At 42.0% G+C, this 17,156-nt stretch overlaps 1 protein-coding gene across 4 annotated transcripts in view; it reads right to left on the bottom strand.

Moving 5' to 3' along the window:
• HYCC1 (hyccin PI4KA lipid kinase complex subunit 1) overlaps positions 1-17,156 on the bottom strand; it is a 97,797-nt gene that overhangs the window by 27,934 nt on the left and 52,707 nt on the right. For all 4 annotated transcript variants that reach the window (XR_009247301.1, XM_058678352.1, XM_058678353.1 and 1 more), the window contains exons 8-10: positions 14,863-14,979; positions 8,455-8,542; positions 7,360-7,519 (exon numbers count right to left, since the gene is read on the bottom strand). Coding sequence is in view for 3 of the 4 variants with exons in the window: in XM_058678352.1 (XP_058534335.1) it covers positions 7,360-7,519; positions 8,455-8,542; positions 14,863-14,979 (365 nt within the window). In the remaining variant the exon portion in view is untranslated. The remainder of the gene's footprint in view (positions 1-7,359; positions 7,520-8,454; positions 8,543-14,862; positions 14,980-17,156) is intronic.

The following is a 17,156-nucleotide window of genomic DNA, read 5'->3' as shown; positions in this document are numbered from 1 at the left end:
AGTCATTATTGTTTTAACAAAGGAGGAAAATTCCCAACTAGTTAATGCCCAGAGACACATGGTTCTATCCTGTGTCATAAATCAGTCATGATTTTACTTAAAGCTATCAAGGAATTTAATTGTACTAGGTTGGCAAAAAAAGATTGGCACACAATGGGCCAGTAGCCAAACAAAGTTGAAAACAAGTAAGACCTACATAAAATAGCACACAATCTACAAGATGTAGAGGCAGGCATCATGGCACAGTGCTTTAAGCTGCTGCCTAGGACGCCTGCATCCCATATCAGGGTGCCGGTTCAAGTACTCGCTGCTCCACATTCAGTCCAGCTTCCTGTTAATGTTCAAGTGTTTAAGTTCCCACCACCCATTTGGGAGACCTGGATGGAGCTTCTGTCTCCTGAGTTCAGCCTGTTGTGGATATTTATGGAATCAACTAACTATTGGAAGATCTGGAAGACCACCCTCACTCTCATTCTGCCTTTCTGATAACTGAAAACCAATAAAACATAAATTACAATAAAATTACAAGCATTAAAAGACATAAAGCTCAAATCTGCTTGAGGAAGATATATGTAGTGAAAGGACTGTCCGGCTCCCACAAATGGTGCTGAAGTCTGAGGAACAAGGAAGCTGGGGGCCACAGATTCCTGTAGTTCCCTAGATCTCCTGCACTTCGATCATCCCTGAAGTCTGCCCCCATCACCGCCCGGCCCCCAGACATTCTGATTTATAATCAGGATAAGGTTATATGCTGCAGATGAGGAATTTTTAAAAGCATCCTGGTGACAGAGGAGTGACTGCTTTATTTGGATTCTTTTCAATGCTGAGAACTTCAACCAAAAATTGTGAAGGGCTCCCTGCATACGCCACACCTGCGCGGTATTCCTGTCCAGAAGTGCCCCCCTAAGGGCCTCAGGCTGCCCTGCATTGGCAGCCAAAATTCTGGTGGTACCACTTCTCCTTAACTTAGCATGTCATCACCTTTTGTCTAAAGCTTCTTTAACGATTTTATTTCTCAGGCCAAAGAACATGTGTGAGGTAGTGGTGCCCTGCCATTGCTGTGTGCCCTCACAAAGTTCCACTGAGCCCACTCCCAGTGACTAACAGCTGTCTACAAAGTAAGGGCTAGGAAATTCTCACTGAGGTACATGCTGGAGGCCACTGCAACAGAGAGTAAATTTGCCATGACACTGCTGTGTGACAGCTAAGATTCATCCACTTACACTGTAGACACCATTTCACAAACCAGCTATGAAGAGAACATTCAATTAAAGCACACGTGTGTGTATACATATATATTACAATATATATGTATATATATGTTGGAAAGTATTCAGACATAAAAAAGGAGTACTAAAATTTAACAAAATTGTGAAAGATGAGCACAGATAGCCTAGCAGATTCCTGCAAATGTGCAACTTGGATGAGTCCTGGTCACCCACTTTGGAGACCTGGGTTAAGCTCCTGGCACCTGACTACAGCCTAACCATATTCTTGCTGTTGCTGATCTTTGGTGAGATCTCTTTCTCTCTTCTCCTTTCAATAAAAAAAAAAAAAAAAGTTCATTCTAACACATGCCATAAATGCTAAAAGTTCGATTTTGCTAGTGTCAATTTGAGATAAATATCTTTTGACATCATTCAATTTCCATTTATTTATACGGATTTCTGCTCACTGAAAGTCAGTACTTTACTTTGGCTGAACAGAAAGTCAAGGAAATAAGTGTGGACAGAAACCTAAGAAAGCAGAAACTGTCCAAGCAGGACATTTTGGATTGCTTTTCTTACAATTTAATTGTAAAAAGATGCCGATGAAATTTAATAATTTAAAGTGGTCCTTAAGTTATGGCTATTTAAAATTTTCTAAGAACTAAAAAAAAATCAACAGCTATTTAAAAAGCAACATTCAGCAACTGAATTATTAATAAAGATCTTCAACCTAAGATTCAATTGTATTAATTTTTAATCATGAAGTTAAATGGTAAGTAGAAAAATTATGTTTTCCCAGAAGTACAAATTGTTGACTAATTCACTGGTGTTATGTTAACTCTTGGAATGGTAATAACAGATTTTAAAAATTTATTAAAATCATTTAAAGTAAACCATGTATCTGCATACAGCTACAAGGAATAAACAAGTAACTCTAAGGAAAATCACAGAATAAAGAAAAATAGTAGTGGGCTTGTTCCACGTCACCCTCCAAGTTCTTCCCTGCGTAACCCTGCACCAGTCTGTGCACATACACATGGGCTGTTCTTTAGGTCTGCCACGCCCCTCCTCAGACAAGCTAAGGGCTCACTTCCTTACAGTTCCTTCAGGTTTCTTCTCAAAAATTGTATTTTCAGTGAAGTCTTCCCTGGTCAATCCAACAAAACTTCAGTACTCTCATCTTTCAAATACCTTCTGTTCTGTTCTGTTTCTTGTTCTGAGCATTCCATACTCTCCAGAACTGCTTATCTTGTGTACCAGATGTAAGACACAGTGATAAGGACAGAGAGGGAGAGGGAGAGGGAGGGAGAAAGGGAAAGGCAGCACTTGCATCCTCTGGTTCATCCTCTGTAAAATGCCAACAACATCACAAACCTTAGTTGGGCCAAAATTGTAAGGCAACAGCTCAATCTGGTCTCCCATGTGGAGGGCAGAAACCCCAATTAACTGAGCCACTGCTGCCACCTCTCAGGGCCTCCACATCAACAGGAAGCTGCACACTTGAATGAGGAACTGGAACCAAGGACTGAACCAAGTGATTCCAAGGTGGTGCAGGACTGTCTCAACTGCTGGGCCAAACATCCATGCAAAGGCAGGGATTGTGGTCACTGCTATGTACCTAGTACTTGGAAAGGCAGCTTGGATATCCAGAAGGTAACAAGAAACATTTGTTTAATTTTATAAGTTTCCTAAAATAATTATCAGAATAAATCAAAGTGAGATGGTGAGTTAGGAGTATGTTACTTGACCTGATAAAAGGAATATATAGCTTGTGAGCATTTTAACATGACAGAAAAGCTTTTTGTTTGTTAAAATGAAATAGTAACCATCTCTAAACGAAGGTTTAGTAAAATGCTTAGTAACATTAACACGATTTTTTAATCAGCAGTTTTTTTTAAATCATGTTATTCAGAGAATAACATATATAACTAAGCAGAGAAAGCTACTATTTAAGAAAAATTACATAGAAGATGCCTTAACGGAGTATAACGTATAAGGAAATATAATTTGCTTTCACCAGAAGTTAAAAATCTCTGCAGAAGTTGTCATACATAATTCGTCCCTATATATAAAATAGAAACTTACATTTGACTTCAAATAACTTGAAAAGCTGAAAGGGATCCACAAAGAGACTTCTCAGAATATTTTACTTGTGTAGCCTTTATGGGTACAAACAGGTAACTTCTCTTCATACGCACAAATGAGGAGAATTAAAGAATACTTCTAACAGATACTTCCAAAGAGACTCAAGTCATTTTTCCCTGAAAAACTTCTTCCAGTTTTAAGGAAAAACAAAACAAAACATGAAACAAAGTAGCGCCAGAACTGATTGTGAAAAGTTTTGTTATCTCTCAAATGTAATTTTACAATCCCAATTATGTAATATCTATTTCATTAATGTCACTCATGAAGCTATCCTGGCTTTTGTTTTACAGCTGCCCTGTTACTAAAAGTAACAATTTCAACAAAGGAACAATTTATTTATTCATGGGCTTATTCATCTCTGAAAGATTAATGTATTAGTCCAGAGGAGTCTGGTTATAGTATGAAATACAAACTTACTGTGAAAATAATAAAATGACATTTTTAAAAAAACCCTATACATTAAAAACAACTTTTGGACGCATTTATGAAAAGATTTGTGTAAACCTCAAAAGAAAAGTCATATATATTCATTCATAATAATTTATAATATTTACCCTTTAACCCAGGAATTTTATGTTTACAATTTATTCAAGTCAATGTAATGCTATCTATATTCAATAAGCTATTCCTTGCAGAATTATTTATAATAGCAAAAAATAGAAACATATTATATAACATATTGGGGAAATAGTTAAGTAAATGAAGGAATATCAACTCAATGCAGTAGTATTATGTAGCCATTAAAACAACCAAATTTACTAGAAGAACTTGGGAAAATATTTAACAATGTTAACTAAACAAAAGCAAGACCTCAAGGACACTTAAATAAAGGATGACTATGAAAAATACATATACAGAAAAAAACATTAAAATGAACTAAAAAATATTAAAATGATAGCTCTTTCAGTAGTAGAATAAGTACATACTCCCTACCATGTAACTTAACTTATTGTGCTGTTATGCTATTTTTCAGTCGACAGAAAAGAAGGAACAGACTGTCCCTGTTACAAATGTCCTTGTTTATTCGTTCATTCATTCATTCATTCATTCAATTATAATTGATTGAGCGCTCAGAATGGTTCGGGCATTGTTTTAGGTTCTGGGAATACAATAGCTGACAAGGTAAGAGAAGGACTTTGAATTCACTGTAATAAAGCAACCAGATAAACAAGAGACTTTAAATAGCAAAAAATACAATGAAGGAAAAAGAACATGAGATAAAGTAAGCAGGGTGGTAGGGGAGAAAGCCACTTCAGATGGGTTAGTCTGAGAGTTGAGCAAGGGCTAAGACAGTCCAGAACTGAGTGACGCCAGAGTGCAGGCTGCACAACCAGCGGGAGTAAGAACTCACACTGGCATCCTTTCGTCATTCAAATTTCTGCTCAAACATCCCAAATGCCTGGACAAAGCCCCGGAGGCAGAAGTGGCTTTGTAGGACTGAGTTTAGTGAATCAGGGTAAGTGTGGCCTTCAGCAAGCTCAGGAGTCCAGATTTCACTCTCATCACAGCAGAGTGCCACTGACAGGCATGCAGATGAACTATATTTATGGACAGAAGTCACCTTTGTAATAAACAAAACACTGAGCATGAAGTGTGCCCTGAGTTAGCAGCAGTGCCAAGTGTGGGCATCTGATTTGCAAGGCTGATTCGAGGGACCAGGCAACAGAAGGGTAGAAACAGGGACTAAATATGTGTGAGTTCTGGGGCTACAAGTAGACTTCCCAGTAAGAAAAACAGCAGCTCCTGGCACACTGGAAAAAACAGTCCAGACTACAGTGGTTTATTCAGACACACTGGTGAGGTACACATTATCAATTACCTTAAATAAGCACCATGAAATTGTTAGCAGGTGTCGTGCATATAGCAAATGACAGAATTCTCATTATCTGGGGGAGTTCAGTTACAATAACTTTGTCATCTTAAGTCTCAAGTTAAAAAAAAATAAACAGAGCATATACATGCTGCCAAATCATGTAAATCCTTTATGCTTATTAAAGACCCTCATGACTAGACAAACGCAGGGAGACAACACCTGTTACAAATGATCTGCGGAGCATTTCTTCCTTGGTGTGCAATGTGCAGCAAACGCTCATGAAGAGCTGACAGGGAGGGTCAGTCACAAACAACAGTGACTTCTGGATTACAACCAGAATCCTGTTTTGCCCTGTAAGACCAAACATTTGGAAATACCCTGAATTTCTGAGTGAATAATATTTTCACGTAATTTTACCAGGAAATAGGGTAAGTTTTGTTGTTGTTGTTTTGTTTTCTTAAAAAACTGACAAATCTTTGTTCTCTTAAGCCTGGAGTACGTATGTGTCACAAATACAATACGGTGCTCAGTTTCCTAGTTAGTATGTCTGATTTCTATGCGTTAATCTAATATTTTCTAATGAGACATGAAAGGTGGATGGAAGCAGAGAGGTGATAAGAAGGCTACTTCATGAGTTATCAGCTCTCAGACAAAGTACAAACCTCTTGAGTGCTGAGCAGATCCTAGAAGGTAGGTAGTAATCAAATAGATACAATATAGAATTAAGTGATCTCTTATTTTGTCTTGGAAATTTTCTCCTACAAAGTATTTCCGAGTAACAGACTCCACTTGACTGCAGGTTTCTTCTATTAAACATATGCCTGTACACTCGCACACACACACACATACCTCTCTTGCACAACACAGTGGAGTTTACTAGTTCACAGTTTTAACTGTAGGACCTACATTCACATCCCCCTGATTCCCAGCATGTCCACCCAACAGCAAGAAGGGAAAACAGAAAAGAAATTGCTGCATTTCCTGTTTGGGAGCAATTACAGCTTGATGCCAAGACAGAACTGATTTTTAGAGTTACCACAGTCTCTAACCAGATGACTTCATACCTGCAACCTAGCCCTGCTCAGCAGTATAATTCTCACTTAAGAACTTGAAGCTAGTTGGGACTAGGCACATTTTAAATCACCAGCATGACTGGTCCTGCTAAGGGCAAACACTACCATTTCTTTTATGGCTTCCTGTGGGACTTCGGAGAACTGTCTCACTAACTTTAAAATAGCGGAAGATGAATCTAGGTGATCTCTTCATTGTTCTTTTCAAATACAATATTCTCCAGTCCCTGAGTGGACGCAGCAGCAACTGCTTTCATCGTCACCCTTCTATTTCACTGTCAGTGATCTCATTCTTCTTATATTCCCCCCCTTTTTTTGGTTCTCTGTAGGAACAATAGACACAATGGGAACCAAATCCACCAAAAGCAGCTACTGTTTTCTTTTGAGGTTAGAGAATAAAGAAATAGAGAATGAGTTTTTGCCTTCCCCTTAGCATCATATTTGCCTGGACACAAGTGCCTTTTTGCTTCCATCCAATGGTTACCTCCTGAGGAAAGTGACAGTAATCCTCTTCTTATACTGATTCTTGCCACTACAATAACTTCTGCATAGGAAGGAAGTGATAAAATGAGTAAGCAGTTAAGCCATGAATGCTAAATTAAGAGAGAAGCAAGGGAAATGGGAAAGCGTTGGAAAGGCCATGGTGAATGACATTAACCTCCAATAATGAAAGATAAAGAAAACAAAATGCACAAGAAAGAATGTTGTAGCAATATTATGTTTTTTTTTAACCAGGAAGCTAAGATGAAATGCGTAGTCTCTGTAGTTTCTCTAATTCAACATGAAAGTTTGTCTGCTAAAGAGTTAACTGAGCGAGGAAAAATACTAAAGAATATTTGCAAATATTTGTGAATAAAAATCCAATTATAGAAATAATTTTAAATGAGTTTTTCCCTCTTTTTCTCCTATTGTATAGAAACAACATTCAAATAGTATGGTGTCAAGTGCATTTTCATTCATACAGACCCCCAGGCCTCCACCTTCCTTGCTGCCCTCTGGATAATGAGCAGCTGGGGAGTCTCACCAGCTCTTCCGCCCAGGCTAAAGCCGGAAGTTACTGCACCATTCAGCACTGAGGAAAGCAACACCACTGCTCTGAGCTGAAGGATCCCATGTTTCTTACCGTGTCTTTTCCACCTGTGGCCTCTTATGGACATGCTAGTTACTGCATTTCTTGAAATTCTAGAGGCAGTTGGTGTGATTTCGACCTGAATACACCTTGTACCTTCCTTACTAGATTTCATGGCACCTTGAGCCAATGAAGCTTTTATTGCATTTGCAACCTAGAAAGGAAAAGTATAGGTTAAGATTGAGATGTTTTATTTTACCCTTAGATGAAACATGCTAATATCAACAGGTTTCTAAAAAGAAACTCTGCGAGGCATTTCACATGATGATAGATATCTCCTCTACAATAAGGAATTAAAAGGTGAGCGGGAAACTTATGGTTAAAAATAATACGAGTACTTTAAAGAAGTTCATGGAAAAAATGGAATTAAAGGATAAATTTATTTGAGTACAAAAAGGTTTTTAAATCCATGCATAGTTTTTCATAAATTTTCATAATTCCTACAAAGTTTCTGAAGACCCCTTGTTTGTATAATATTAAAACTTTCTACATATGAAACTGGATTTCAAAATGCCTAAAGTGAATTAATAAATGAAGCATAAGTATGTTAAGCAGATCATACTTATAAGTAAAAAGGATTACTTATCACGTATCCAGCAAACTAGTAAAATTATCAAATTATAATTTATATGAGCCTTTTTCAAGATTTATTTTTATAGCAAAAGCAGATTTATAGAGAAGGAGAGAAAGATCTTCCATTCCTTGTTCACTCCTGAAGGGGCTACAATGACTAGAGCTGAGCACATCCAAAGCCAGGAGCCATGAACTTCTTTTGGGTCTCCCACATGGGTACAGGGTCCCAAGGCTTTGGGCCAACTTCCTACCACATTCTTAAGCTACCAGCAGGAAGCTGGATGGGAAGTGGAGCAGCCAGGACATGAACTGGTGCCCCTATGGGATCCCGACATATGCAAGGCTGGAATTTAGCCACTCTGCCACTGCAGTGGGCCCTATAAACTTTTCTGAGTGTAATATTTTCCAAGTATAATAAGAACATGAATCACTAAGTATTAATGACATGCCTGAATGCACTTTGAATGGCTAATTGGTAATTTATAGTTGTAAAATTCACATACGTGAGACACCTACCAGCAATGGCTCTGGATATAATTCTAGCTGGGCTCTATATATAATATCATCCAATGCCTTCTGGGCCAGCTCCCATTCTCCATTATATCTACAGAATTAAATGAAGGAAATGATACATGTTTATAGTTCTGCATAATTACAAGTCTAATGAGAAACTGTCTTTACTAAGAAAAATAACAGATTACATTAACACACTGCAGAAAATTCTACTCCATTAATATATTTTTAAATCTTGAATTCCTTTCAAATGAAAGCCTATTAATAGCAGAGAAAATTTTACAGATGTACAATTTTTCTCTAAAGAACAGAACAGAAATTTTTAGAACAGAACTCAAAACAGCTATGGTAATTTCAAAGCATTTTATGCTTTCAAAGCAAGTTAGAACGCAATAAATTACATACCTTACAATAATGTTCAGAACACTTTATGGTCAAATTACTCTTTAACTCGCATAGTTTTTAATGAGAATCTACAATTACTGTGACGTGCAATATCCTGAGTAGTTATTTCTTTCCATTCTGAAAGTTATTTAGAAGTACACAGGCTGTACATTAGTACACAGGCTGTACATTGCAAATATTAGAAAGATATGAGGGGACAAATTGCATGTGAATGTATAATAGTCAGAGACATGCCAAACCCTTACTAAAAATTGGCTAAATTACAAAAATGAACAGATTTCATGGCTTGATCACCTGCCAACAGATTGAACATAGAGTGTGTCAAGAGTACAACGCAGGCCCGAAAGACTGGGAACAAAATTGTCCCAACCCTGAAAACAAAATGAATCCAGGTAATCTGAATCATAACTTCTCATGAATATACCAAGATGCTGAGGTCTTAGGGCAAACCCGCAAGGTGTGCAGGGGCCTCTGAAGAGGTGGGCGGCAATGCAGGCAGATAGGAACTCAAACTTTGAAACTTGAATTGCTCATGGCTTGCACAGAAGGTCAGCTGGAGAGGACAGAAGCTCTGGGATCACACACGGAGAAGCCACACTTGCTCACAGCGTGTACTGCCCTCCAAAGGCCTCCTTTGGGTGCTCAGGAGAAAAGCTGGAATCAGGGAGGGAGACCAGAGAAATCGGCCCTTTGCAATACAGGCCGGGAAAAGAACGATGGACCACTCACACAGGAAAGGCACAAAGAAGAAACTGGAGCCTTTTCTCAGAAGAAAAGTTTGAAAGTCTATTTTGGGAAAAAAAAAGAAACAAGAAAAACAGAAGCCACACTGTACCCCTCAGAGCACAGGTGCAGGGACAGTGACTCGGAAGAGAACAATCTTGGTCTCTGTTAAGGCCACCAAGGTCTCGTAGCACTGGAGGAGGGGCAGCAGCACTAAGAAACACCCAGCCCTGGCATCTGCCAAGATGAGGCTGTCAGAGGATGCCACTGTCCCCATTCTCACATCACTCCCTCCACCACATACACCTGGAACAGTCAGCAACACTCTGCTGCCACAGCACGCCTAGGTCTAGCAGGAAGGCTGAAAGCTGAGGCTGGAGCTGTAATGTCCAGGAAGACACTCTAGGCACCCCAGCTCCAGCCCGCAGTGCCAGGCGGCACTGACTGAGGAAGTAGGTGGCTCTCTGCAGCCTACCACAGCAAATAACACAGATCCAGCCCAACTCACTCCTGCCTATGAGTCCACCAGCAATCTAGAAGAGGCAAGCCCATAAATAGTATTTACCTCCATCTCTACCATCCTGTCTCTTTTTTTTTTTTTTTTTTTTTTTTATATATATATATAATCCATTTTATTGTATTGTTGTTGACAATCTTTACATAGTTAACTATAGTTGAAGGAAAATCAAGAAAGAGAAGGAAAAAAAAAAAAAAAGGTTCAGGGGGATAGGGAGGTGGGCAATGCTATTATGTCCATATTGTTTCCATCATGTATCTGAGGTAAAAGGGGGTATTGAGGGAGAAGCCCCACCCGGTTTCCCGTCCACCCCAAGTCCCGGATGTGGGGCATGCTCTGAGATATGTGCTCAAGTGGAGTTAATAGTTCTCCAGTTATGAGTCACTGCCAGTTTCGCTCGATGAGGTGGTCCACTGATTGATATGGTCCATCATGAAGTCTCCATTTGTCCCATATTTCGCTGCCAACATGTAGCTGAGATGAATGATTGTCCTATTCTGTCTTCTGTCTTTTCTTGGTTAGAATTCTGAGTCCAGCAGTTCAAGTGGGGAGATCTCCAAAGATACTTTGAGGTATTCCCAGACCAGATTCTTGTATGTTCTAGCAAGCACAGGGCCCGGCACAGTCCATCACCCTGATCAGCTGGTGGTTGCAATTGCTGTGTTGGTTCTGTTTTCAGTCCCGAGTTGCACTGGAACCAATGGGTGTTGCAGTCCAGTCTGGTTCGGCCCTTACATCAACCAGTGGGAGCTGCAGCCTAGTCGGGGCGACCCACAATAACCCCCACCAAGCCTGCCCCCTACCCTGGTTTGCCAATTTGTGTAGCAGAAGACCAGTCTGTCCCCCATCCCATTTGGCTCTGGTACTTGTCAATGGGTATTAAAGCTTAGTTCTATCTAATCGACTCAACCATCCAGCCCTCACAGATGTTGTTGAGTGCCTCTGTCTAGCCATCCCAGCCCCCGTCCTAGTTTTCATGCCCTCCCACGGGAATAGTGACCCAAGAAGGGGGAACCCACTTTTTCCCTCCCAGGTCTCTCTGTCCCGGTTTATGCACTCTTTAGGTGGTCCTGTGATTTGACTCGACAGAATTGGTCCCCAGTGCCAGCTTCTGCCAGCTGATGCTGTGGCCCTGATCTTGTCCACATGCAGCGCACAGGTGTTGTAGCCTTGCTTAGTCGTGTCTGTCTCTATCCCAGCCAACACTCTCCAGTGGGAGTGGTTGTCCAGCGAGGGAACCAGCCCCTTAACCCCCCCGCCAGCTCTGCCCCTCCCTTCCTGGATCTCACGTGTGCTGGATGGGTGTTGCATTCATATCCAGTACAGGCAACCACGCCCTGGCGTTCCAGAATGTGTACTGGTTTTGTCGCAACCAAACCCGGCCCATTCCACACTCTGTTCTGGTGATCGGATTTGCCAGAGGATGACATGAACTGATTCAGCCTGGCCTGCTCCTGACCCATGCCGAATGCATGCCAGTGGGAAACTTTCCATGGCCTATTCTGGGCTGTTTCCAATCATGCTTCTCGCGCTTACCTGCAGGGACTGTGTCCTGCCAGAGGAGTTGCCCAGGCTCCTCCATCAGAACCCCTCCCAGTGCCAGATTTTGCGCTTGCCAGGGGGTTCTTGAGCCAACCCTACTCAGTTCACCTCCTGTCCTAGCAGGAACAGTGGCTTTTCCTGGCTGGCTTTCACCCCATTCTGACTCTTGTTGTTGGATGTTTCAGCCCAGCCATGGCTCGTCCATACCCACATACAGCTCACACATGGCTCAGAAGGGGATTGAGACCCAGCCTAGTCAGTCCCACATCTACCCTGTTTCTCCATAACACCAGATGGTGCTGGGATCTGAACCGGCCTGGTGCATCCAATCCCAGCCCACACTAGTGCCTCGGGTGACTGCAACTGTTTCCTAGATAGAACGCAGCCCCCATTCCAGCACATACACCCCTTGGTGGGAACCTCATCCCAGCTGTGGCTTCCCAGATTGGGACCGTTCCTAGCTGTAAATCACGCACCTGCACGTGGTTGCTCCGAGGACCATTAGGTGCCAGCCTGCTACACAAGCCGGAGCTTATCTTTTACTTGATAGGTGTTCAAAGCTCAGCATTATTAAGGGATTGGAAGTTCTTCAAAGGAAGAGTTACTGGCATTGGGAATCTTTAGGATTGACTCAGATCCCAGAAACAGTGGGGTCACTCTAGAGCTATCTCAGCCGCGATTCAGATGTCCAATACCCCAGAGCTCCCCGGCCGGGCGGCCAGCAGGCTCAGCCTGGCACCAAATGGCGCACTGGCCGCCCGGGCCCAGCCCGCCATGAGCCATGGGCACATGGCGGACTGGGTTCGGGATCCGAGCTAGACGTCCTCTCCCGCAGCCCTCGGCTCGCCTCTGGCAGCCGGAAGTTAAATCCTGCAGGCCCGAGGTTGCGCCCCTCCCCAATCCCGTTCACCCACCACCCAATGAGGGTGTTGGGTGGGTCCCGGACATGCCCAGTCACGGAGGCCTCCCCCCTCGGCGTACTCACCCCAGAAGGAAGCAGGCCGCACCCAGGCATGTCCGGGCCCAGCCCGCCATGAGCCATGGGCACATGGCGGACTGGGTTCGGGATCCAAGCTAGACGTCCTCTCCCGCAGCCCTCGGCTCGCCTCTGGCAGCCGGAAGTTAAATCCTGCAGGCCCGAGGTTGCGCCCCTCCCCAATCCCGTTCACCCACCACCCAATGAGGGTGTTGGGTGGGTCCCGGACATGCCCAGTCACGGAGGCCTCCCCCCTCGGCGTACTCACCCCAGAAGGAAGCAGGCCGCACCCAGGCATGTCCGGGCCCAGCCCGCCATGAGCCATGGGCACATGGCGGACTGGGTTCGGGATCCGAGCTAGACGTCCTCTCCCGCAGCCCTCGGCTCGCCTCTGGCAGCCGGAAGTTAAATCCTGCAGGCCCGAGGTTGCGCCCCTCCCCAATCCCGTTCACCCACCACCCAATGAGGGTGTTGGGTGGGTCCCGGACATGCCCAGTCACGGAGGCCTCCCCCCTCGGCGTACTCACCCCAGAAGGAAGCAGGCCGCACCCAGGCATGTCCGGGCCCAGCCCGCCATGAGCCATGGGCACATGGCGGACTGGGTTCGGGATCCGAGCTAGACGTCCTCTCCCGCAGCCCTCGGCTCGCCTCTGGCAGCCGGAAGTTAAATCCTGCAGGCATCCTGTCTCTAAACAAAATAACAAACAATCCAAAGCTACAATGCACACACACACACACACACACACACACACACAGAAAAAAAAGCAAAAGGTGGAGGGCCTGGTGTGATAGCGTAATGGTTAAAGTCCTTGTGTTGAACACTCCGGGATCCCATATGGGCGCCAATTCTTATCTCAGCAGCCCCACTTTCCACTCAGTTCCCTGTTTGTGACCTGAGAAAACAGTCAAGGACAGCCCAAAGCCTTGGGACCCTGTACCCGTGTGGAAGACCTGGAAGAAGCTCCTGGTTCCTGGCTTTGGATTGGCTCAGCTCTAGCCATTGTGGCCACTTAGGGAGTGAACCATTGGACGGAAAATCTTCCTCTGTCTCTCCTCCTCTCTGTATATCTGCCTTTCCAATAAAAAAAAAATAAATCTTAAAAAAAAAAAGCAAGAGGTGGGGAAAAAATCAAAAAGGGCAATGAGATCAGAGATGACTCCAAAGTTTAGGCATCAGGGAAACTGAAGTGAGGTTTGAGCAACATATTAAAGACAAGTGGAAAAGATCCACAGACAGATGGAGTTTCCCCAGAAAGACGGGAACCACCCAAGTTTAACGAAAAGGCTAGGGGAAGGAGATGAAGAATTCCTTCTTCATTGGCCTCGTTGACAGGCTACATATAGTCAAGGAAAGAATAGCACACTTGAAACAGAAAATAGGAAATTATTCCAAATAAAATAGGGAAAAAGAGAGACAATAAAACAGCTTAGAGCATCTTAGAACTACAGGACAGTTATTATGGTCTAAAACAGCAGTCAGAAAACGTTTTCCTTAAAGAGTCAGCCAACAGACACTCTAGGTCTGTGTGTCAAGCAGTATCTATTTCAACTGCTGAATGCTGTGAGAGCAGCACAAAAGCAGTCACAGACAATGTGTAAACAAATGGGTGTGACTGTGTTTCAATAAAACTTTATTTACAACAGCAGGCAGCAGGCTGGATTTCACCTACAGACACAACCTGTGACTTCAAAAAGCTTATAATATACTAAGAGATACAGTTATCAAGTGATCATAACACAAAGACTGGTAAGATGTGTAATGAGAGAATTACAAAGCATAAGTGTTCAAAGAAAAATGCTAGGACTTAAGTCACTAGGTAAGAATGAGTACCCAAATGAGAATGCAATAGTCAATCCGTAATCAACTATTTCTAATCAAAAAGGTTTACAATGGTTTTGAAGAGGTAAAATTTCGAAAATGGAAGAAGATACACACTGGAGGAAAAAAATCTGTTTGGAAATTAATGTTAAAAACTGATTAAGAAAAAGACTATGCGTATACTTAAGTGTTACTGATTGTCATTCTAGCCTTGGATTAAATAAACACAATGAAGTATTGTAGTTGGTTATAACCTCTTAAGAACTTTAGAAAGGTATGTTTCAAATAATAAAGCCTTATCAAGAACTTTCACAAACAATATGATTATTTATCTCTAAGTACTAAGTTTATAAGACATCAATAATAGACTAACAGACTCTGATTTTCCAAACAAAGAAAAAGTTTACTTTGTATATGAGATAAACTTACAAGGCAAAATAAATCCCCGTTAACATTTGCACCATGAATCCTGAAGAAACTGGTATCCTGCTACTTACACCTTTGTATTTTCTAACATGTTGTCGAGGATATCCACAAACACAGATTCTAGAGAGACAAAAATAAATAAAGCACATTGTAAAATTGGTAAAAATTCAATTTTTAAAACATCTGTAAACCAACAAAGTATATTCTCATAGCAAACCCAGTATCTATTGATCTGTAATATTTTTCGGAGTAAATTAGGATGGAAAAAAAATTATAAAGCCTGAGGAATGGTCATATATAGTAAGAGAACCAGATTCACTTTCTGATTGGCTCAGCAATTTTGGTCACTTCAGTTACTAGTAATTTTTGGCTACCACAAAACCCATTACATGGAGCTTAGCTGTACTGCCATAAATGCACCAATGATGTGAGCCTAATTTCTGAGAAAATCCTCAACACAAACTGCTCAGTCCAAAACAATACTGTAAGTTGAAGTCATGTCTCAGTCAGTATACCATAATAAATTTCAGACACAAGAAATGTTTTATTATTTAAAACTCTAAAATATATAAAACATAAGCAAATATTTATACATTCCCGAATGCTGCATACACATGGCACCAAAGACAGAATCCTAAAGAGAGATGAGTAGGTCTTTACTGACTTTTTAAAACAACCTACCATACACCAAATAAGAATGCAAAGAAACAGGGCTGACAGTGATAAATGATTAAGGAATGTTAAAGTTGGTTTCCTTGGTGGTCTAGTGATTATGATTCAGGAATGTTAAAGTTAAGGGCTATTTACTGTAGTGAATAGGAAACCAAACAAAAGTTGTACACAGGGAACAGCTACATAAATCATTTAGAGCACATGATGAAAGCTATAAAATATGGTGCTCTGAAAGTCCCCTGATTTTTCAGAAGATTGCACAGTGTCAGTTTTGTCTACCGTGTGCCCCGCCGCCATTTTCCATGAAAAGCACTGCCATTCCTCTTACCCTTAGGAATGAGTCTTTTCCTACAGTCAACTTTAATTACATCATTTATGGTAAGGCTACCAATCAAACTACCCATGGCAGAGATAATTACACTAATATTTATTTTTAATAATAATAATAATAGTAATACGTAAGGCACATTTCCCTCCTCTCTCTGAGAGGCATTCTAGCTAGGAACAACGGCTATCCTGTCAGAAACTATATTTTCTAGCCTTCCTTGCAGCTAAGGCACCATGTGACTAAGTTCTGCACAATGGCAATGTTAACTGGCATGGCAAGCCCTTGAGAAGCAGCTTTAGGCCTTCTTCTGCCTCTTCCTCCCTGCCTGCCAATGCAGTAACAGTCATCCATTTCCCTACAGGCAGGGTAATACCATGGAGAATGGTTGAATCCCACAACAGAAACAAGTCAGAACACACTAGAAACACAGACAGCCTATCCATCAGTCCATTTACCAGCTTGGGCATTCACGTTAAGGAGAAGCAAATGCCCACTTTCACAGTTACTGTTCTTCAAATCCACCTGATTCATTACTCCTCCATGATGCCACAGGGTATGCAAAAGCCTCAGACTGGCACAGAATCCTTGGCTGGATTGATTTCTAAACTGAAGCTGGGAGGGAACACGTTCTTTCTGCTGAGGTTGCTACAAGCAGACAACGTGGGCATGTGGCTCTCTGAGGTCACTGTGAATAGTGACCTCACTGAAGAAGCCTATGCTTAAAAGGAAAGTTCAAATGCCAACAAATGAAGATGATGAGATGTGATAAAATGTCCCAAAAACCTCTTAGCCTCTGGGTCCAGCTGATCCTAGGTTACTTCCATTTCTATTCTTCCCAGATACAACAGGCCTGGAAATGTTCTTTTTGGAATAATCTGTTATAATTCAGCTATTAGTTGCAACAGAGACAGTCCTAACCCCAAGAAGGGATCAATAACACACTTGATGAAGACGGTAACTGGATTAGACATATACAGGTTTAGAAATTAGGAAAGAGGGGTAGGGTTCGGGAAAGATGCTTTAGTCAGGTAAGTCAGCACTGCTATTAATGACTTAAGAAAGAACAACTTTATCATGGTTCTAGGATAGTCTGTAGGCCCCGGTCTCCCAAGGGTTAACGCCACAGCTTAGCTTGTTTCTAAGGGGTAACAGAATGGGCAATCTTGGCCTGATACATTTAGCCCCTGGCTTGAATGCAAGTTCCTCTTCCTTACTTCCCCTTTTTAGGATGCCCCCAGGAGAGCTTAGGAGTTGCTTGAGCATTGGGATAATACTGGGAGGAACTAGGAAGACTATA

This window comes from Ochotona princeps, chromosome 20 (assembly GCF_030435755.1).
Source record: "Ochotona princeps isolate mOchPri1 chromosome 20, mOchPri1.hap1, whole genome shotgun sequence".
Taxonomy (NCBI): Eukaryota; Metazoa; Chordata; class Mammalia; order Lagomorpha; family Ochotonidae; genus Ochotona; species Ochotona princeps.
The sequence above is the reverse complement of the archived record's forward strand: the minus strand, read 5'-3'. Positions and strand labels throughout refer to the sequence as shown.